This window comes from Lissotriton vulgaris, chromosome 5 (assembly GCF_964263255.1).
Source record: "Lissotriton vulgaris chromosome 5, aLisVul1.2, whole genome shotgun sequence".
Taxonomy (NCBI): Eukaryota; Metazoa; Chordata; class Amphibia; order Caudata; family Salamandridae; genus Lissotriton; species Lissotriton vulgaris.
In genome coordinates this window covers 2006943385-2006966814 of record NC_141693.1, presented here as the reverse complement: position 1 = coordinate 2006966814, position 23430 = coordinate 2006943385, and the positions used below count along the sequence as shown (strand labels likewise).

Genomic DNA, 23430 nt, shown 5'->3' with positions numbered 1-23430 from the left:
TTACAAGTAGCGATTGTGAAATGTAGTGCCCATAAGTTACGGATGATGTTGGTCGCGGAAATGCTTTTGCAGATGAAGTTGCGAAAGAAACTGCGAGAAATGTGATGAGTCGAATGTATGTTGTAGGTCCGGCGAGATGGGTTCCAGAGAAGAGTATGTGTGAAGATACGATTGAGAGTGTGAAATCCATTCAAGCTGAAGCTATAGAGAAAGAGTTGAATGAATGGAGAGAAAGCAAGGGTAAATTGGATTCGGATGGTTGTTGGACTGATTTGTCTGAGCATCAAAGATGGTTGTTGCCTAACGCGTATGTGCTTCCGGTTGTTACAATGGCTCATGGGATGGCACATATCCGCGTGAAAGGGATTTGCAAGTTGTTGGCTCCGGTTTGGCAGAATGCGGGAATTCCAAAATGTGCAGAGAACTTGGTTAAAAACTGTATGGTGTGCTTGATGTACAATCCTGGTAAGGGAACTCCAACACCAGCTGGTCATTTTGCTCCTCCTACGTATCAGTTCGAGGCTTTGCAGCTAGATTTTATCCATATGGAGAGATGCAACAACTTGAAATATGTTTTAGTGGTTGTTTGCTCCTTTTCTAGATGGGTAGAAGCTTATCCCCTTAAGGACAATACTGCCTTGTCCACAGCGAAAGTTTTGATAAAAGAGTTTTTCCCGAGGTTTGGAATGCCAAGAATTATCTGGAGTGACAATGGGAGTGAATTTGTGGGTCAAGTCATGAAGAGAGTGTGTGCAGGACTAGGGATCCGGCAGAAGTTCCACGCTGCAAATCACCCCCAATCAGCTGGTTTAGTTGAGTGCTATAATGGCACCTTAAGGCTTAAGTTAGCCAAATTCCAAGCGAGCACTGGTCTACAGTGGCCAGATGCTTTGCCTTTAGCGCTCCTGTCAACAAGAATGACTGTGCATTCGAGAATGGGTCTGAGTCCTCACGAAGTTGTCTTTGGTCGCCCAGCTAATATTTGGGGTGTGCCAAGGCCAACTAGATTTAGTGAGATTGAGTACCCTGTGTTGCTTGACTATTTGTGCGAACTGACGACTAAATTGCGTGTCTTACACCAACAGGTGCATGAGAGCCTACCACAAGCTTCAGAAGATCCAGGCCACGCTATTGAACCTGGTTCATGGGTCTTCATAAAAAATTTCCAGCGGAACAAGAACGATCAGCCCCGTTGGACAGGACCCTTTCAAGTACTCCTGTCTACACGTTCTGCAGTTCGAGTACAAGGCAAGAAAAACTGGATCCACGTTGTACACTGTAAGCGAGCACCTTTCGCTCCGTCAGTCTTCCAGGCCATTTCCAAGCTACATAAGAGCTCCGATTCTGTCCATTTGGACAAAGGAGATTGGTCGTTGATGGGATGGTTATGGGGATTGATATCCACTTGGGGTTGGAAGATTTTGATGGTCATTGGGATGGTCTTAGCTATCCTTTTCATGTTTTGTCTCTGTGTACAGTGTGCTCCTGCTATTTGTGGCCTCTGTGCTACTGCGTGTGCAAAGAGACCTGTCCAGAGAGAGGTATTAAGTAATAGGATGATGCTACAGCAACACATCGATGATCTGATGAATATAGATCCGGATTCAGATTGACATGGGTTTGGGTCTGTTGCCTATGTAAGGGCAAAAGGAGGGTCTGTAGTTCCGTGAGTTTGTGGGTCTGGTTCGATGGTTCCGAACCCGTTCAATAAAGGTCGTCGGAAATAGACGATTTTGGTGTCAGCAGACTGTAAATGGTGAGTGTAGCGTGTACGAGTGTTTTCGCATGAATCGATCTATGAGAACACTACGTATTCGGGGATTTAGTTTGAACCTTCGGGTTCCATTTTGTGTACGGCAGCCATTTTGTGTGGTTGCCCCCACATAGGCCAATGACTGCGGCCGAACGAGTCCTTGAGACACGTATGCCTTAGCTGACTTCTGAATGACCTGGCCGAACTGACTCCTTGCCCGAGGCTGACCTCGCTGAGCCAGTTCCTTGTTAAGAAGCTGGTCAGATAAAGATCAAAGGGTAGGACATGCCCGAGTTTATAGTACACAGCACCCACCTTTCTATCTTGCTTCTAATCGGTTTCTGTTCTTTCCTTTACGACATAATCACTGATTTGGGTTGAGGGTTTTAGGATGGGTTGTCCGGTCTGATCCGACAAGAAACCTGGAATGTGCTTGGTCATTTCTGGTGGGCTGGACAACGGAAAGTGGGATTGTCGTCATACGCTACTTTTGAATTGTCACACTGTCATTGGTAAGTTTGTATGAACCCAATGCTAATTTGGAATGTTGCCTGAGGCTTGATTTTTGGCATAAAAGACCATGCTCCGCTCATTAAATTTATGCAGTCTCTAGCGAACCACCCGTGTTGTGCTTTGTAGATCTCTGTTCCTGGTTGCAGCCAATAAACTTTGGTCTTTGACGTCATCAAGAAGCGTCCCGTGTCTCTGTTTGCCAAGGCAGGGGAACTCGAAGGCATCGGGCGTTTTCCGTGACGCCGCTGGGTACTAAAAACCCGTCCTTCACAGAGAAGGCTGTTTAAGAGGCTTGGGGTTGACCACGAGAATCCACAGGTTTGGGGTATGTGGAGGGTTTATAATGACCTCACGCCGGACACCCCTCAAGGGTCCATCCAGGGGGGCTCTGCGGGGGGAATCCCAGGCGCCGCATATGGCTGTCCTCTCCTGGGTCTACTTGGAAGTTGTGTGTGGGGAGGGGTGGGGGGGGGCTGCTCCTGGTGCCCTGAATATGTGGGCCCCCTTCGAGGACCTGGGGGCCTGGGCTGGCCCCCCAGGCACACTGCCCAATGATAGCCCTTGTGCTGAATGGGGCCCCGCCAGAGCTGCAGGCATGATGTTGCTGACTCACACTCTTTGTTATACGATTGAAAATGTTCATAAAAACAAATTTAAAAAACAGATTATGAAGGCCTGCCAAAAGCCAGGTTCTTCGGGCCAAATTGGCCCCCTCCGTGAGGCGGGGGACTCGGCCGGGCGAGCTCTGCCAATGAATCCGCCATACACAAACGCAACAGTCTTGTGACAATAAATATTCACATAAATAGAACGAATACACTGTGCGTGGAGAAAACGGGGAGCCGAGCACTCACCTTTGCTTCAAGGTTATCAGATTCTAAACATTTTATGTGCAAATGACTTCTATTTTAATACAAGCTCGAGGAAGGGAAGAGATATGAAGAGGAGAAAAGTAATACATTGGTGTAGGAAGAGCACAACACTAGAGTAATGGCTGGGGAGAGAAGAAAAGTAACATATGGTGTGGGAAGAACACAATACTAAAGTATGGCTGGGAAGGAAGAGAAGGAAAGTAACATAAGGTGCGGGTGGAAGACAATACCAGAGTATGGCTGGGAGGGAAGAGAAGAAAAGTAACATATATTGTGGGTAGAACACAATGCTAAAGTATGGCTGGGAAGGAAGAGAAGAAAAGTAACATATATTGGGGGTAGAACACAATACTAAAGTATGGCTGGGAAGGAAAAGAAGAAAAGTAACATATGTTGTGGGTAGAACACAATACTAAAGTATGGCTGGGAAGGAAGAGAAGAAAAGTAACATATATTGTGGGTAGAACACAATACTAAAGTATGGCTGGGAAGGAAAAGAAGAAAAGTAACATATGTTGTGGGTAGAACACAATACTAAAGTATGGCTGGGAAGGAAGAGAAGAAAAGTAACATATATTGAGGGTAGAACACAATACTAAAGTATGGCTGGGAGAGAAGAGAAGAAAAGTAACATATATTGAGGGTAGAACACAATACTAAAGTATGGCTGGGAGGGAATCAATCAGTGACACTTATAAAATCAATCAGTGACACTTATAAAGCGCGCTACATACCCGTAGGGTCTCAAGGCGCTGGGGGGGGGGGGGGGTGCCGCTACTGCTCGAACAGCCAGGTCTTCAGCTTCTTCCTGAAGGAGAGGTGGTCTTGGGTCAGGCGCAGGTCGGACGGGAGGGAGTTCCAGGTCTTGGCGGCCAGGTAGGAGAAGGACCTTCCTCCTGTAGTCGCTCTTCGGATGCGGGGGACGGCGGCGAGGGCGTGGTTGGCTGATCGGAGGTGGCGTTTGGGAGCGTAGAAGTTGACTCGGCTGTTGAGGTAGCTCGGGCCTTGGTCGTGTAGGGCTTTGTGTGCGTGGGTGAGGAGGCGGAAGGTGATTCTCTTGTTGATGGGGAGCCAGTGAAGGTCTCTGAGATGTCCGGAGATGTGGCTGGATCGTGGGATGTCGAGGATGAGTCTGGCTGAGGCGTTTTGGATCCGCTGGAGTCTCTTCTGGAGTTTGGCGGTGGTCCCGGCGTAGAGGGCGTTGCCGTAGTCCAGTCGGCTGGTGACGAGGGCCTGGGTGACGGTCTTCCTGGTCTCTGTGGGGATCCACCAGAAGATCTTCCGTAGCATGCGTAGGATGTTGAAGCACGCCGAGGAGACGCTGCTGACTTGCCTGGTCATGGAGAGGGCGGAGTCCAGGATGAAGCCCAGGTTTCGTGCATGGTCAGTCGGTTTGGGTGCGGTGCCCATGGCGGGAGGCCACCAGGAGTCGTCCCAGGCGGAGGGAGAGGAGCCCAGGATGAGGACCTCCGTCTTGTCCGAGTTCAGTTTCAGGCGGCTGGTCGTCATCCACTCGGCTACCTCTTTCATCCCTTCGTGTAGGTTGGCTCTGGCGGCGGCGGGGTTGTTGGTCAGGGAGAGGATCAGCTGGGTGTCGTCGGCGTAGGAGATGATGCTGAGGTGGTGTTTGCGTACGATGGCCGCGAGGGGGCTCATGTAGACGTTGAAGAGGGTGGGGCTCAGGGATGATCCTTGGGGGACGCCGCAGATGACTTCGGAGGCCTCTGACTTGTACGGTGGTAGGCGGACTCGCTGTGTTCTTCCGTCGAGGAAGGAGATGATCCATTCCAGCGCCTTGTCCTGGATTCCGATGTTGCTGAGGCGCCGTATTAGGGTGCGGTGGCAGACCGTGTCGAATGCCGCGGAGAGGTCTAGGAGGATGAGGGCCGCTGTTTCTCCATTGTCCATCAGTGCTCGGATGTCATCGGTGGCGGCGATGAGGGCGGTCTCGGTGCTGTGTTTGGCTCGGAAGCCGGACTGTGAGGGGTCGAGGGATCCGTTCGTCTCGAGGAAGGCGGCCATCTGCTTGTTGACGGTCTTCTCGATGACTTTGGCTGGAAACGGGAGAAGCGAGATGGGGCGGTAATTCTTGAGGTCGGTGGGGTCCGCTGTTGGTTTCTTGAGTAGAGCGCTGAGTTCGGCGTGTTTCCAGCTCTCGGGGAAGATGGCGGTGTCGAAGGATGTGTTGATGATGTCTCGCAGGTGGGGTGCGATGACAGCGTCGGCCTTGTTGAAGATGTGGTGAGGGCAGGGGTCGGTTGGTGATCCGGAGTGGATGGAGTTCATCGTGCGGATGGTGTCTTCTGTGCTGATCGGGGTCCAGGCGTGGAGGGTGGTGGTGGGGGGGGGGTGGCTGGTCGGTCGTGGTGTGCGTTGGTTGGTTGTTGAAACTGCTGTGTATGTCTGTGATCTTGTTGTGGAAGTATGAGGCGAGGGAGTTGCAGAGGTCTTGCGATGGGGTGATGTCGTTGTTTCCTGCGTTGGGGTTGGAAAGCTCTTTCACGATGTTGAAGAGTTCCTTGCTGTTGTGTGCGTTGTTGTCCAACCGGTCCTTGAATGCTGTTCTTTTGGCGGCGCGGATCAGCTGGTGGTGTTTCCGGGTGGCAAGTTTGTAGGAGGTCCTGTTGTCCGGTGTCGGATCCCTTTTCCAGACTTTCTCGAGGGCTCGGCAGTTCTTCTTGGAGCTCTTGAGTTCGTCGGTGAACCATGGGGCCTTCTTGCTGCCGGGTCTGCTAGGCGGGGTCCTCAGCGGGGCGAGTTCGTCCGCGCAGTTGCTGATCCACTTCGTGATGTTATCGACGGCCTGGCTGGGGTTCGCTGAGCTGGCAGGAGGGTGTTGGCTCAGGGAGGTGGCGAGCTGGTCTGCTGTGATCTTGTTCCAGCTTCTGCGGGCGGTGTGTTGCTGGTGGTGGTGGGTCGTCGTTCTCTTGAAGGTGAAGTGGACGCAGCTGTGGTCCGTCCATTGAAGCTCTGTGGCGTGGCTGAAGTCGATGTCTGTGCTGGATGAGAAGACGGCGTCGAGTGTGTGTCCGGCGAGGTGGGTGGGGGTGGACACCAGTTGCTTGAGTCCCAGGTTGGCGAGGTTGTCGAGCAGGGTGCTGGTGTTGCGGTCGTTGTTGTTCTCCAGATGGAAGTTGAGGTCTCCCAGGAGGATGTAGTCAGCGGAGGGGAGGGCATGCGGGCTGACGAAGTCGGCGATGTCCTCGCTGAATTGTGTGCGTGGTCCAGGGGGTCGGTAGATCAGGGTGCCTCTGAGGGTGGTGTTCGGGTTGGTGTGGATCTGGAAATGCAGGTGTTCGGCGCTGGTCAGGGTGTTGTCGGTGCTGGTCGTGAGGCGGATGGTGTTCCTGTGGATGATGGCGATGCCTCCTCCCATCTGGTTGGCGTTTCGGTCCCTCCGGACGATCTTGTAGCCCTCTGGGATAGCGATGGCGATGTCGGGAGCTGATGAGGCGTTCATCCAGGTCTCCGTGAGGAAGGCAACGTCAGGGGCTGTGGCGTCTAGAAGGTTCCAGAGTTCGATGGCGTGTCTGTGGACGGAGCGGGTGTTGAGGAGGATGCACTTGAGGTGGGTGCTGCTGGAGTTCGACTTGGCGGGTGCTGGTGCGGGGCTGGTCCGGATGCAGGAGAACTTGCAGGCGTGGCAGCTGAACGGTCCGTGGGTGCGTCTTGGAGTGGCTTGGTGGCATTCTGGGAGTCGGCCGGTGTTGAGAGCGATGAGGGTGGCGGCTGAGTACGTCAGGCGGGTCGGTCGGGCTCTTCGGGGGCCAGGGGTCCTGGCGCTGGTCGCGAATCGGTCGCGGACGGGCGCAGACGGGCTTACCTTTGGCGCGCCTTCGGCGCACAATCGGCGCGCCCGCTGCGCGTGACCGCTGCGCGTTCGCACGGTCGCCATTTAAGGCGAAGTGCGCGGGTGGGCGGGGCAGCTGGGAGGCGGGAGCGGGGAGGGTTACAGAAGACAAAAGGGGCGGGGACAAGCGGCGGTGGTGGGAAGGGAGGGCGGGGGGCGGCGCGGTAGGCGGACAACAAGGAAGGAGAGAAAACACGCTAAAATACAAAAAACAGTTACTTATATTGTGGGTAGAACACAATACTAAAGTATGGCTGGGAAGGAAGAGAAGAAAAGTAACATATGTTGTGGGTAGAACACAATACTATAGCATGGCTAGGGAGAGATGAAAAGTAACATATGGTGCGGGTAGAACACAATACTATAGCATGGCTAGGGAGAGATGAAAAGTAACATATGGTGTGGGTAGGACAAAATACTAAAGTATGGCTGGGAGGGAAGAGAAGAAAAGTAACATATATTGTGGGTAGAACAAAATACTAAAGTATGACGGGGAACAGCGTTTACAACGCAACTTTTACCATGCAGTACCTTTACCACGCAACTTTTACAACGCAAATCGTTACAACGACTTGCACTGGGGGGCGCTGTAGGATAGGGAATAGTTTAATTTACTATCCAAAGCCTTCCCTACTATCCACGGGGACTGGAGTTGGAATAGTAAATTAAACTATTCACTATCCAGCGCCCCCCAACGCAAGTCATTGTAACGACTTGTGTTGTAAAACCTGCGTGGTAAAGGCATGCGTTGTAAAAGCATGCGTAGTAACAACATACATCCAAGTATGGCTGGGGGGAGAGAAGAAAAGTACCATATGGTGCAGGTAAAACACAATACCAGAGTATGACTGTTAGGGAAGAGAAGAAAAGTAACATATATTGCGGGTAAGACACAATAAGACTAGAGAATGGCTGGGGAGAGAAGTTAAGTAACATATGGTGCAGGTAGAACACAATAAGACTAGAGAATGGCTGGGGAGAGAAGTTAAGTAACATATGGTGCGGGTAGGACACAATAATACTGGAGAATGGCTGGGGAGAGATGAAAAGTAACATATGGTGCGGGTGGAGGGGAGAGAAGTAAGCTACCTTGTCGTTAGGACACAATTCTAAAATAGGGCTGAGAAGGGAAGAGAAGTAAGCTATCGTGTGGGGAGAGTAATGCTGGGGCAGGTGTTGTCATTCGACTCTCTGGCCTGTGACCCTCGCCCTGCACCTCTCCGCCCTGCCTGCTGGGGGCGATCATCCGGCAAGGACCCCCCTTATGAAACATTAAGTCACACAAACACTGTTGCCAGCAGCGACGGAAGTCGTGATTTATTGCTGAAATAAGCGCGCTTCACGCCTCGCCAGCTCAGCAGGCCTCAAAGTGCTGATAAAGAGGCGTTTATTACACCAGAGAGCTGTATTCGGTGCATCGACCTCGGGTGGCTCAGCGGGGCCCAGTGGGACTTGAACCCGTGACCCACACTCATCCCCGCAGCAGGCACGTAATCCGCGAGGCCTTCTGCTAATTGAGGCGGGGGCAGGATCACTGCCCCTCCGAGCCCAGGAGGGGGCGAGGGCTCCAGCCTCGTGCGCGCATCACCGTCCATCATGTGGACAGGAGGGGTCCCTACGGAGCCCCGGGGACACAGAGCGCGTGGCCGCGGGCAGGCTCTGTGCACGTCTCTGCAACTGCAGGTCATCCACGGCATTCTGTGGATGAGACTGGTGGGGGCACTCACTCTGTCCATCAGCAGCAATCCAACTCTGTCCACCAGCAGCATTCTCACTCTGACCATCAGCAGCAGTTTCACTCTGTCCACCAGCAGCATTCCCTCTCTGTCACCAGCAGTATTCCAACTCTGTCCATCAACAGCATTCCAACTCTGTCCACCAGCAGCATTTTCACTCTGTCCATCAGCAGCAATCCAACTCTGTCCACCAGCAGCATTCTCACTCTGACCATCAGCAGCAGTTTCACTCTGTCCACCAGCAGCATTCCAACTCTGTCCATCAACAGCATTCTAACTCTGTCCATCAGCAGCATTCCCTCTCTGTCCACCAGCAGCATTCCAACTTTGTCCATCAGCAGCATTCTCACTCTGTCCATCAGCAGCATTCCCTCTCTGTCCACCAGCAGCATTCCAACTCTGTCCATCAGCAGCATTCCAACTCTGTCCATCAGCAGCATTCTTACTCTGTCCATCGGCAATATTCCAACTCTGTCCACCAGCAGCATTCTAACTCTGTCCATCAGCAGCATTCTCACTCTGTCCATCAGCAGCATTCCCTCTCTGTCCACCAGCAGCATTCCAACTCTGTCCATCAGCAGCATTCTTACTCTGTCCATCGGCAATATTCCAACTCTGTCCACCAGCTGCATTCTCACTCTGACCATCAGCAGAATTCCAACTCTGTCCACCAGCAGCATTCTCACTCTGACCATCAGCAGAATTCCAACTCTGTCGATCAGCAGCATTCTCACTCTGACCATCAGCAGCATTCCAACTCTTTCCATCAGCAGCATTCTCACTCTGTCCACCAGCAGCATTCCAACTCTGTCCATCAGCAGCATTCCCTCTCTGTCCATCAGCAGTATTCTCACTCTGACCATCAGCAGCATTCCAACTCTGTCCATCAGCAGCATCCTCACTCTGTCCATCAGCAGGATTCCAACTCTGTCCATCAGCAGCATTCTCACTCTGACCATCAGCAGCATTCCAACTCTGTCCATCAGCAGCATTCTCACTCTGACCATCAGCAGCATTCCCTCTCTATCCATCAGCAGCATTCCCTCTATGTCCACCAGCAGCATTCTCACTCTGCCCATCAGCAGCATTCTAACTCTGTCCATCAGCAGCATTCTCACTCTGTCCATCAGCAGCATTCCCTCTCTGTCCACCAGCAGCATTCCAACTCTGTCCATCAGCAGGATTCCAACTCTGTCCATCAGCAGCATTCTCACTCTGACCATCAGCAGCATTCCAACACTGTCCATCAGCAGCATTCTCACTCTGACCATCAGCAGCATTCCCTCTCTGTCCACCAGCAGCATTCTCACTCTGCCCATCAGCAGCATTCTAACTCTGTCCATCATCAGCATTCTCACCCTGTCCATCAGCAGCATTTCAACTCCGTCCATCAACAGCATTCTCACACTGTCCACCAGCACCAATCCCACTCTGTACATCAGCAGCATTCTCACACTGTCCACCAGCAGCTTTCTTTCTCTGTCCATCAGCTGCATTTTCACTCTGTCCTTCAGCGGCATTCCCACTCTGTCCATCAGCAGCATTCCAACTCTGTCCACCAGCTGCATTCTCACTCTGTCCATCAACAGCATTCTTGCTAAATCCATCAGCAGCATTCTCACTCTGTCCATCAGCAGCATTCTTGCTCAGTCCATCCGTAACATTCTCATACTGTTCATCAGCAGCGTTCTTGCTCAGTCCATCCTGGCATTCTCATACTGTTCCTCAGCAGCGTTCTTGCTCTGTTCATCATCAGTAGTATTCTCAAACTGTCCATCAGCAGCATTCTCACTCTGTCCCCCAGCAGCATTCCCACTCTGTCTATCAGCAGTTTTCTTTCTCTGTCCATCAGCTGTATTCTCGATCTGTCCATCAGCAGAATCCCCCCTCTGTCCTTCAGCGGCATTCCCACTCTGTCCACCAGCTGCATTCTCACTCTGTCCATCAGCAGCATTCTTGCTCTGTCCATCAACAGCATTTTCATACTGTTCATCAGCAGCATTCTCACTCTGTCCATCAGCAGCCTTCTCACTCTGTCCATCAGCTGTATCTCACTCTGTACACCAGCATTTGTCTTCCAGCAGGATTCTCACACTGTCCTCACTCTGTCTGTCAGCAGCATTCCTACTCTCTCTGTCAGCTGGATTCTCACTCTGTCCATCGTCAGCACTCTCACAATGTCCATCAGCTGCCTTTTAACTCTGTCCAGTAGCATCTGTTCATAAGCAGCATTCTCGCTCTGTCCCTCAGCAGCAGTCTCACTCTGTCTGTCAGCAGCATTCCCACTCTGTCCATCAGCAGAATTTCCACTTTATCCATCAGCAGCATTCTCACACTGTCCTCCAGCAGCATTCCCACTCTGTCCATCAGCAGCATTCTCTGTTGGAGCCTGAGCATCAATCTTGGAATTAGGGGTAGCCTGCATTGTTTGAAAAGGGCCTTTTGTGAGAAGTAAAGCTACCTTTAACTTAATATATTAATATTAAAAGTCAAGGAAGGATAACACTGCAAGAGTACACAAGAGTCAGATGCAGGGTCACAAGAGACAAACCTTGATGGGACTTGATGGAACCTAACTTAACTAAAGCTAACCACAGTTAACCTAACCTAACTATTCACCCAACTTAACCACTCACTCACATAACCTGAGCTCACATACCTTACCTAACCATACCCTAATCTAACCACTCACCCAAAATAACCTGATCTCGCATAAATAACCTAACCTAACCATTCACCTAACATACGTCACCCGATATAACCTGATCTTACGAAAAATAATCTAACCTAACCATTCACGTAACCTAACCCCTCACCCAAAATAACCTGATCTTGCATAAATAACCTACTCAAACCATTTACCTAACATAGCCCCTTACCCAATATAACCTGATCGCACAAAAAATAATCTAACCTAACCATTCACGTAACATAACCACTCACCCAACATAACCTGATCTCACATAAATAACCTACCCTAACCATTAACCTAACGTAACACTAACCTGATATACCCTGATCTTGCATAAATAAGGTAACCTAACCTAACCATTCACCTAACATAACACTCACCCAATATTTAACCTGATCTCACAAAACATAATCCAACCTAACCATTCATGTAACATAACCACTCACCCAATATAACCTGATCTCACATAAATAACCTAACCATTCACCTAATGTAACCACTCACCCGATATAATCTGATTTGCCACACATAACCTAACCTAACCATTCACCTAACATAACCACTCACCCAGTATAACCTGATCTCACACAAATACCCTAACCTAACCATACCTAACCATTCACCTAACATAACCACTCACCCAATATAACCTGATCTCACATAAATACCCTAACCTAACCATACCTAACCATTCACCTAACATAACCACTCACCCAGTATAACCTGATCTCACATAAATACCCTATCCTAACCATACCTAACCATTCACCTAACATAACCACTCACCCAATATAACCTGATCTCACATAAATCACCCAACCTAACCATTATCCTAACGTAACACTTACTGGATATAACCTAATCTTGCATAAATAACCTAACGTAACCATTCACTTAATATAACCCCTTACCCAATATTACCTGACCTCATAAAAATAATCTAACTTAACCATTCACATCACATAACCACTCACCCAATATAACCTGATCTCACATAAATAACCTAACCTAACCATTCACCAACCGTAAACACTCACCTGATATTACCTGATTTAACACAAATAACCGTACCTAACCATTCACCTAACATAACCACTCACCCAATATAACCTGATCTTCTATAAATAACCGCGTCTGACCTAACCTATCATTGAAGGACTCTGTACTCCACGTCTCTGCTGGTCACAATGATACCTATTGATCTAAGTTACCTTCCATCAGTCTTGCATATAAAACTTTAGGGCAAGGTGACCTTTTCCCCTATGTTTTTAGTTTGCCCGATCTAGGCCTAAGTGTGAAATTCTGCTCCGCCCGTGGAGCTTGCATAGTATTTCCCACTCCATGCACCACACAGCACGTGGAGTTCTGACAAACTCTGCTCTGCGAAGACGGGTTTTTCCCTCGCTTGTGCTCGCCAACATTAAGTTTATGAGCAAGGACAATCTCACACCATACCACCGATTGGCGACATTTCTCAATGCGCGCTGTCACGGATGGCCGCTACTGCTCGCGTTGAGAAACGTTCCGTTTGCATTGAGGAAGCTGCCGATCGAGTAGAACATCTACTCGAGCAGCAGAAAGAAGCAGCGACCTCTTGCACTGCTCATGGTGCTACTCAAGCTAATATTGCAAAGCGGGAAAATCAACATGAACAGTGAGATCTAATGCACTGCGCTGCTTGTGGAACTTTGCATAGTGTGGCAGAGTTTTTTGGTCACTCTGCGGTGTTCAGCGTATCGGAACTCTGCCCGGGCCTAGCCAGGTCACAGTTATAGTGCAAAATCGTTTAAAGTCGAGCTTGGCTGCAATCCGATATTCTCTCATCAAGAATGGTGTAAAAGTTGACTAGCACACAATGGGGTGTGCCCCTACCCCGTAAGGATGAAGGGGTCTATATGCCATATTGTGATAGACTGTGTGCATTTTAACTCTGCCCGTATTAAGTTTTTGAACCCCTTTTTTACTAAATAGAAGACCTGGCATTGACTTACTGACAAATATAAACGTCTTTCATGTAGCCATTGGTCTAGCATGCTTTTTACTCTGCATTATAAATGATAGGTAGGGAACGCAGATTTAATTTGTCGTATTTTAAGAATATATGGCTTGATTTTACGGAGTTGTGGTTTTATGGTTGGTATTCTGTTGTATTTGTCTGATCATATTTTATGGACATTTATCCCAATAAACTTTATCTCTCTCTCTGTGTCTCTAACTGAAACTAACATAACATAAAATAAGCTAAACTAATCTAATAACCTAACCCAGTGGTTCCCAAACTTTTTCAACCCACGGCTCCCTTGCCTTATTGGCCGTTGGCTGCGGCTCCCCAATATGTTACTTTCTTTGGGCGGTGGGTGGATGTAAACCGAGTCTTCTATTTTTCTCCCTGAAAATAATTGGGATGAAGCCGACAAAGGTATTATAATGATATCACTCTTGGGAACCAAATGTGGGGAGATGGGCGAGGGATGAAAAAACCTATTCTCATTGGCACCTTTTGCATGTTCGCTAGGTGTAGCTGCTGCACGAGAGAGGGCTCCCCGGCGCTGTGAATCATTATTTTTCAAGGTGCGTTGTGTGTAAAAGCAGGTTGACTGCAAATGTTTCGTTTCGCTTTGAGGGCCACAGGACATTTTATTTCCTTAAGCAGTGCTTACTTTGTGCTACTGGTTTCCGGTGCTCAGCACCGGCACTTAATTTATAGGGCCGGAACGATGCATTTTTTTCTACTCACTCCAGCAAGCTCAGCATCACCCCGGTGCCAGCTGCTGCATGTGTTCCAGTACTGGCTCCCAGTCGGATGACGGTTACTAGGAGCAGGTGGGGGGTTTCATCAGACTGGTGGCTGCGCGTGACTGCCTGCTGGCACAGAGAGGCCTGGCTGCATGAACGCGCCAGCGTATGGCCCCCTCGTGCAACTGAAGTGTGCCCCTTCTGCTTCCCATTGTCTGCACAGGGCCTAGTTTTACCTGTCTGAGGCGATGTGAGGTGCCTCTTATAACCCCACAGGCCTCCACTCCGCAGTGTACAGTTGAGATTCCTCCCACGTCCCTACTAAGAGAAGATTCCTGATACTGAAGCTGTGTCAAACTACACGCTCCTGCTGTCTTGTCACTGCAGTCAGTGATCAAGTTTGACATCATAGTGAACTTATAGTGCAGAGGATGTCCACTCTAGTTTTCACAAGTGCACATTCATATTTCACAGGCTTCTCTCGCATAAGTTAACAAATGTGCATTCCTGTCGCCTGCCTCGGTGATAGAATACAAATGGGCACAAAACAGTAATGGTCGTGCGTGTGAGCTGGGCGCAAATTTTATCTGCTTAGATATTGCAGCTTTTAGGTGTTGGTGATAGCTCCCAGTACATATACAATGGTAAAATCGAGGGCGCCACTAATGCCGTTTTTGAGCACCAGGACTTAATGTTTTACACATTAAACACTGTTCTTAAGTAACACCTCTAAATCCTGGCAGCCCTGTCTACCAACTTGCTGACCTTGTGTGCCCCACGTAGGCCCCATCCTCCTCCCTTGAATGGCTAAACCTGAACTCCTAATCACCTGCTGCAGTGCTTACACGTTTCCATCTGGAATTTCTTAACTTTCTCCTGAACTCCAGTTTCCCAGCTCCTGAACTGCATTACTGAAAGAATCAATAAACAAAACTGCCACCGAACACAAATCAGTGTCTGAAGCATCCTGCCCCTCACCGCAAGTATTACTTTTATTGTGTATCAGTCAGTGGTTCCCAAACTGTTTGCGGCGCCCCTGGCTACTTTTGATGGCGCACCTGGGTGCCGCGGCGCACAGATTGGGAACCGCTGACCTAACCTAATCTAACCTAGCCTAACCTAAACCTAACCTAACCGGTCACATATTAGCCACTATCTAACATAACTTTTAGCCCCTATCTAACGTAACCTAGTCCAGCACCCATAACCTAACTAACCTAACCCATCTACTGTTACCCAACATAACTTATTCTATCACACCAAACCTAAGCTAGTCCACCCCAATTACCTAACATTACCTATCACCTATTACAGAACTAACCTAACCTATCATCTACTGCCTATTTCTTAACCTATGCTAGCCCATCACACCTAAAGTATACTGACCTAGACCATCACCCATCACCCATCACCCATAACCTAAACTAACCTAACACATCACCCATTATTTAATCTAACCTAACCTATTCCATTACCCCTAACCTAACCTAAGTCAGTCCACCATCCACTTCCTAACCTATTACCTATTTCATAACTAACCTAACCTAGTCTACCACCCCTAACCTAACTTAGTCCATCACCCCAAACCTAACCTAACCTAGTCCATCACCCATAGCCCAACCCAGAGGTCTTCAATATGTGGGGCCAGGGCCGGACTGGCCATAGCGGGCACCGGGCAATCCCCCGGTGCGCCGCACGGGTGGGGGGGCGATTTGAGGCCGCTGGGGGCCGTGTTTGTTACAGGGCCGTTTTTGCAGCATAGCTGCAAAATCAGCCCTTTAACAAAATCGGCCGAAAACCGGCCCTGGCAAAGAGCTCGGCGGCACCCACAACCCCCCCCGGGGGGGGGGGGGGGGGGGCGGCACAGCAATTTGCCAGGGCCGGTTTTGGTTCCCAGTCCGGCCCTGTGTGGGGCGCGACCCCCAGGGGGCCTTGGAGCTCTGGGAAGGAGGTCACACATTCCACAGATTCACTTGTGCCTGCAATCCAAAATAAATGCTTTCCTTTTGGAAAAAGTCATCCTAGGAGGGCTAATTTAGATTGTTATCAGCTGAATTTCATCCATTGAGTGCCTTGTGCTGTGAAAAGCTTTAGTGTCCGGGTGCCTGCTTGCCTGAATGAAATGCAAATGTACCTATCAGTCAAACTGAAAGTGTAAAGGGTGCTTGGGAGCTGGTTCTGGCTTTAATTGATGCAATCACTGCAAGCTTTGTGATGACAAAGATTTGGTTTTGTGAGTGGTAGTGCCAAGAGTTAACAACTGGGCTGTGAGATGCTTGCTTTAAATTGAAACTGCATTTACACAGCCCTCAGTTCCCCTAAAGAGGCGTCAAAGGCACAGTTATGTAAAAACAAATTGCATTACATATGGTCTGGTATTACTAAAATCTACATTTTGGGAACACTATTTCATCATAAAACTATTTACACGTTTAGCAGCACTCTATCTTACAATGTGTGCAATGCAAGCGTAAAATAATTACGTACATATTCACAGTGCTTTCCGTCATAGGCTGTGACCTCGTAGCAATAAAAATACTCGTCAGTGTTCAATCTCCACTGCACCAATCAAGATTTCCTTCCGTGGCTCTCTGGTTACGTACAGACCTCTGCCGTGCATTAACTAATAGAGGCTTCCTAATGTACTCAAGTGCATTTCACACTGAGTAACAACTTTTAAAATACATTTTTCATTACACTGCACCTTATTTGATATGCGGATACCTGATGGTGAAAGCCCTTAAAAACTTACAGAATATTTTGGGCTTATTTATGAGAGGCTAACGCCGCCAGAGCATCACTGTTTTTAATGCTCCGGTGGCGCAAGTGTCTCAACCGTACCTATGAGCGAGGCAAAGTCACCCGGCATGGCTTTGCCTGGTAAGACATAGCAGCGCAAGTCACTGCGTTGCCTTATTCCGCATCAAGTAGGGGTTCCATGGGCGCTGCGTGGGATTGTGATGCGGCCCCATATTTACAAAATCGAGTAAACCTCTGGCAGGTCCAAAAACAGATGCCTCCCCAGCGGAGGTATACCGAGGAGAAATGTTTTAATTTCTCCTCGTTCTTTCCTCTTTCCATGTCTGCTGCATTCTGCAGCTCACATAGAAAGAGAAACACATCTCTCTTGAAAGAGAAACACATCTCTCTTGAACATTTTTGTGAAAGAAAGTGGCCCTTCCTCTACAAAAACAATCCTGCCTATGTTGGTACTATGCAGCAATTCGCGCACAAACGCAAGGGGAAAGGACAGGAATGCGCCGTACTTCATCAATACGGTGCATCCCAGCCTTCCTCACATTGGATTAGGGGAAGCGGGAAGACTTGCAGCGCTGCCCTTTGCCAAATTCTCGCAAATGAGGCCCTTTGTTTTTAGCTACACCTTTAACTACACCCCCACACTCACTGACCTTTGGTTTGCTAAACACGGTTTAATATTATTTCCCCACCGTAAAAATGATTTGCTCTGGGAATCTGGGGCGTTTATGGTTGTCGATAGTTGTCCATGATGAGGAGTACCAGATTCTAGAATTTTTTGTCAGAAGGGGGTCCTTACACCTAACGAGGGGGTCACAGCAACAAAAGTTTGCAGATCTCTGGCCTACCCTAACCTAGTCCATCACCCATAGCCTAACCTATCCTTACCTAACCATGCCAGTCGGAAGGCGACAATGAAGTGTGTTACCTGTATCAGCCGCCCCTGCTCACTCTGCAGGGTGCCCAGCTCCTGTGCCAGGGCGCTGTGCCCTCGTCGCAGCACCTCTCCGTCGGCCTTCAACTGGGCAGCTAGTGCAAGCACCTTGCCCACATCAGATCCAAAGGCCAGCAGTTGTGCCCCTGCCTGCCCACGGGCTGCCCGCAGCTCAGACTCCTGGTCCGCCAGTGCCCGCAGCGCTGAGGACAGCAGACCTTCAAGGCGTGCAAAGCCGCTGGATTGCTCAGGACAGTTAGGGTCAATATAGATGCGGATGTGGGAGTTGTCGCCCTTGTCGATGGTCACCAGGGCTGCAGGGTCGTCGGGGTTCGTGCTGATGACTGGTGGAGAGTCCGTCACCGGCGCGTGGTAGTGGTTCATGAAGAGGATGGCGCCAGTCACGGCGATGGCGAGCAGGATGGCCACGGACAGGAGCACAGTGCAAAGGATGTACCCGCAGTTCATCCGCTGGGGAGAGAAAGAGGTGTGGGTCAGAAGCTAGGAGTGACCTCTTTTACTACCCATGCAGCAGGGGTCATCTGTGTGCATCTATATGTTTTATTCATCAACATTCAATTTTTGTTAAACACATTTATTTTTATTCACACACATTTAACATGATTTTGCATATATATTTTTATTCATGTGTTTATTTTTATTCATGAAACGCACAAGAGGTGATGAGAGGCTGCTTGCAAAAAGTCTGACCACTGGCAATAGCTCCAGGTAGCATTCCAAACCATCCTCTTTTGCTCACGAGGCCACCCCAGCTTGGACCCAGCCATATGCAAATCAGGTTTGTCCCTGTGCCTCATGGGAACCGTCCAGCCCGAACTGCCCAGTCAGGTCCTCCCTGAACTGAAATGCTTGGTTGCAGTGACACCGTGAGCACAGGACACTTCAGGGCACACCCATGCCACTTAGGGCGGTACATCGGTTAGGATAATATGTCTCCTCGAGGGATTTCCAGTGGTTAGACAAATTGCAAGCATTCCTCCCATCACCTTTTGTGGATTTCCTGTACCGCCCTAAGTGGCATGGGTATGCCCATTAGTGTGTTCCGTGCCCTCTGTGTCACTGGAACCAAGCTGTACCCGGTTGATGAGACCTTATCAGGACGAAACCGGTCCTAGGATGCCTGTGTTCTAGTTTGGTGAGGACCTGGCTTGGCAATTCGGACTGGACTGTTCCTATTGGAGCAGGGTCACGACTGATTTGCATATAGCTGGGTCCAAACAAGGTGGCATGCTGGGTAAAGGAATGATGGGGTGCCACCCTGAGCGATTGCCAATGGTTGGACTTATTGCAAGCGTTGCTCCAATCAACTTTTGTGTGTTTCACTCATTTACACATATTTATTTTTATTCAAACACTTTTATTGTATTCATGCACATTCCACATGCTTTTATATATTTATGTATTTTTTATAATAAACATTTATATTCAAACCTTTTTCATACGATTTTGCATTTTTTATTCATCATTTAATTTGTATTCATCTTTTTATTTTTATTCACGCACATTCATTTTTATTCAAACATGTTTTCATGCACATTCCACATGCGTTTATATATTTGTGTTTTTAATCATAAGCATTTCTTTTTGCTCAGACATTTTTCTTTACATGTATAAGTGTTTGTTGTCTGCATGCATGCTGGGCCCCTGATGACAAGACTACTCGCCCTTTTACTCCCTAAAATAAGGCTGTTTATCCCGCCCAAATGTGGGGGCGCTAACACAAGTGTATGACTCTCCCTGAGCGCACATTCGCACCGCGCCTCTCATCTGAACTATTTTTGGCATCAGAAGAGATGGTTTGACTGGGGGTGGGAGGGTGCGGAGGGGGGGGGGGAGGGAGGTTAGAGGGGTGCAAAGGGAAGAGGAAGAGCCTCCCTCCCTCCCTTGAGCCCACAGAAGAGGAGCAGTGGATGCCCAGAGGCTCTCAGCGAGGACTCGAGGGCTGGCCCCTCGAAGCACTCGATGTGCTGCCAAAGTGGCGCGTGCCTCGCACTTGCCCAACGTCCACCATGTGTCACACTATTTCAACAAAAGTTATGTGTAGCTCAAATAGAACAAATAAATAAAATCACTGCACAGGGAGTTCGGTGCCATCCTGGACACTTGGCAAGTTTAACCTTTTAGAGACGAGGACACAATTTACCCCCCCCCCCCACACACACACACACCTCCCATCCCCCCACAAACAGCGCAATAACCAGGGGCGGCTCCAACGTAATAGCGGGGATGCGTCGCCCCAGTCGTCAATCACAGAAAAATAAAATTATAATAAAACATCATTTTATTTTTCTGGACCTCCTTATGCATGCGTGTATTGCGGGGCGCGGCCAGGAGGAGCCCTGGGTACTTAGAAGTGCGCATGTAAGTTTGGCCGGCTGTTCTTGGCTGGCCTAACAGACATGCGCATTTCTATTTCTCCAGCACAGCTGTGTTCACAGCCGGGTTGGTGAAAAGCTGCAGGCTGTCAGGGACGGTATGAGCGACAGAGCAGACCGCTCAGACCAATCCTCACGGTGCTCTGATATCATGAGAGCAGTGTCTGGATTGGGTAGGGAGCCTGCTTTCCCAGAGACTGCTGGGAGAGCACCGAGGCGGGCGTCGGAGGTAGTGGCAGGGGTAGTGAATGGAAAGGTATGTTTATGTCTGTCCAACCCCCACCCCACTTTCGTGTACGGCCACCTCTACTGGCAATAACGCAAGTGGTCGAAAAAGAGGCGCTTGCATTCTGCCCGCCTGCATTCTTCGGGTCCTCCTGCCCTGCTATGGTAATCACGCAGGTGTGATAGAAGTTTTTCTTGAGTGTAGTTCACTGTCAGCAGTTCAGAACAATATTCACGCTTTCAAAAGTTGAAAGTCTTGCTCAGATGGTGAAGCATCATCAAGTGGCTCGTAACTCATTATTTTCCTTGCACATGTGCACCCTTTCTATGCAGTTATGTATCTATTTATTACTGCACTCCTACCTTCAACTCCCTCCAAGGCGCTATTTATGTCTCACCCTGTTCCTCTCTCAATATATCCTCTACCTCCACTCTCTGACTCACCACAAACCTCATCTTACTGCTCGGATCTCCCAATGACCCTTTCTAGGCTCTTCCCTCTTCTGTCCCTCCTTGTCTCACCCCAAACCTCAATCGACTGTTCGGGGCTCCCAGATTGCACTTCCCGGCCTCCTCCCGCCTCTGCCCCCCTTTAATTCATCCCAAACCTCATCTTACTACTGCGACCTCCCTTCTAGCCCTTTCTAGAATCTTCCCTCTTCTATGCCACCTTTATACTATGCAATCAAACCTACAGACCCACATGTCACATCTCATATTACCAACTTAGATTTCCCTCTACTAATCCACCACTAATCCTTCTAAATGGGGCTTTGACACCTTGTCAGCAGCACCAGTGAATACACAGACACTGTTTTCGCAGCAGCAGTGATTTCACAGACCCTCTTCTCAGAGCAGCAGTTATTTCACAGACTCATTTCTCAGAGCAGTAGTGAACACACGAACACTGGGGCATATTACCAACAAGTAGCGATATTTATAGCTAAACAGGCTTAGCGACGATTTTTTTTATCGCTGCCTATCGCTAGATATGTTAGCGGAGAAAACATGCTATTAGCAACGTTTTTCTCCATTGTGCTAAAATATCCAGCGATAGCGGCGAAATGCGAGAATATCGGTGAGAATACAGCGATATTCACGCATTAGCGACAAAATGCTCCTAGCCATGTTATCCACCCCCCATTGGATAACATGGCTAAGAACTGGTCTGGGCAGGTGTTAGTATTTGGAGATATTCGCGCTTAGCGCAAATATTTCCAACGCAACGCCTGCCTTGCTAATAGGTGATAGCGACGTTAGCGACTGCTTTCAGTCGATAACTGGTTGGGTATGCCCACTTTGCATGTCATTAGCGATAAACATCGCTGACATGCAAAGCGGGCCCCAAACCACTCGCTATCGCCTAAAAGCTGTCGCTAACATCAGTTAGCTACAGCTTGCTAATAGGGCGATAGAATTATCGCCGCTTAGCGGCCGAAAACGGCCGCTAAATCAGTGATAATTGCCTATCGCCCCCCTTGGTAATATGCCCCCTATTCTCACAGCAGCAGTGAATTCACAGACACAGTTTGGTCTCGAAGCAGCATTTCTTCCAATAGGACGCAGAGTTTAGAATAATTCCAAGCATGTCTGATCTCTTAAGCTCCATGCCCTGTCCCAACCTGGCATGCTGTTCAGACACATATGTAGTGAACATGGGATACACTACTGTACTCTTCAACACTGCATTTAATAGTGGGTTTGTTGCTGTAGTTTGAATCTGCTGGAGGTATTAGAGCTGGTGAGTGCATTGTCGTGAATTATGCTTTTATTGTGTGGTGCTTGATTGGAGTTGTAAAATGTTCTTGACATTGTTTAAACTATGCTGGGAGTGGGACTGGAATTAGGACTGACTTCGTAATCTGAGGTTGGGACAAGAGGTTACTTAATGTGCAGGGGGGGTGGACACACATGCACACACTCTTCGACACAGTGGAGAGGTGTGGTGCAGCGGCCAGGGCAGCTGACTTCGGTGCACAGGGTTCACAGTTCGATCCCCGGCGGCAGCTCAGCTCAGCACTGTGTAACTCCGGACAATAGCTCACTTAATCTCCACGACGGCCCCCAGAGTCTTGAGACCCGTAAGGGTGAGTAGTGACCTTTACAAATACAGATATTCACACCCAGCACACGCAGACACCCATTCAAAGCATGTATACCCAAACATTAATGAATGGCGTAACGAAACTTGAGGGACCCCCTGAAAAGTGCATGCCCCCTCAGGCTTACTTTATAGCTCTCAAGCCAAATTTCTGTTCTTAGGGGTCCCATGGAGCACAGGACCCCCATGAACTGCAGGGGATGTGGGAGCCTTTGTAATGCCACTGATATTCATACACCCAACATTACAAAGAACAAGCATTTACAATGCAACGGTCTCGCCTTTGCAAAAGTTAAAGCTATTGGCATTGTAAATGATAACATTTTTATTTATGTGTTGGTTTTGAAAACAGATAAATGGCATTTTGTCATTTACAATGCCAATAGCTTAAACTCTCGCAAATTTGAGACCTATTGCATTTGCACCCACACACACACACACACACACAGCCACACACACACTCAGAGCCACACACACACACACACAGAGCCACACACACACACACATAGCCACACACACACATACACAGAGCCACACACACACACAGAGCCACACACACACACAGAGCCACACACACACACACAGAGCCACACATACACCCAGCCACACATACACACACACACAGCCAAACACACACACACAGAGCCACACACAAACACACAGAGCCACAAACACACACAGAACCACACACACAGAGCCACACACAAAGAGCCACACACACACACAGAGCCACACACATACACACAGAGCCACACACACACAGAGCCACACACACACAGAGCCACACACACACACACAGAGCCACACACATACACGCACAGACACACACACACACAGAGCCACACACACACACAGAGCCACACAC

At 49.1% G+C, this 23430-nt stretch overlaps 1 protein-coding gene across 2 annotated transcripts in view; it reads right to left on the bottom strand.

The window, feature by feature from the left end:
* Nucleotides 1-23430, bottom strand: part of FIBCD1 (fibrinogen C domain containing 1) — a 953795-nt gene that overhangs the window by 528614 nt on the left and 401751 nt on the right. For both annotated transcript variants that reach the window (XM_086924803.1, XM_086924804.1), the window contains one exon: nucleotides 17838-18314. In XM_086924803.1, coding sequence (XP_086780929.1) covers nucleotides 17838-18314 — 477 coding nt within the window. The remainder of the gene's footprint in view (nucleotides 1-17837; nucleotides 18315-23430) is intronic.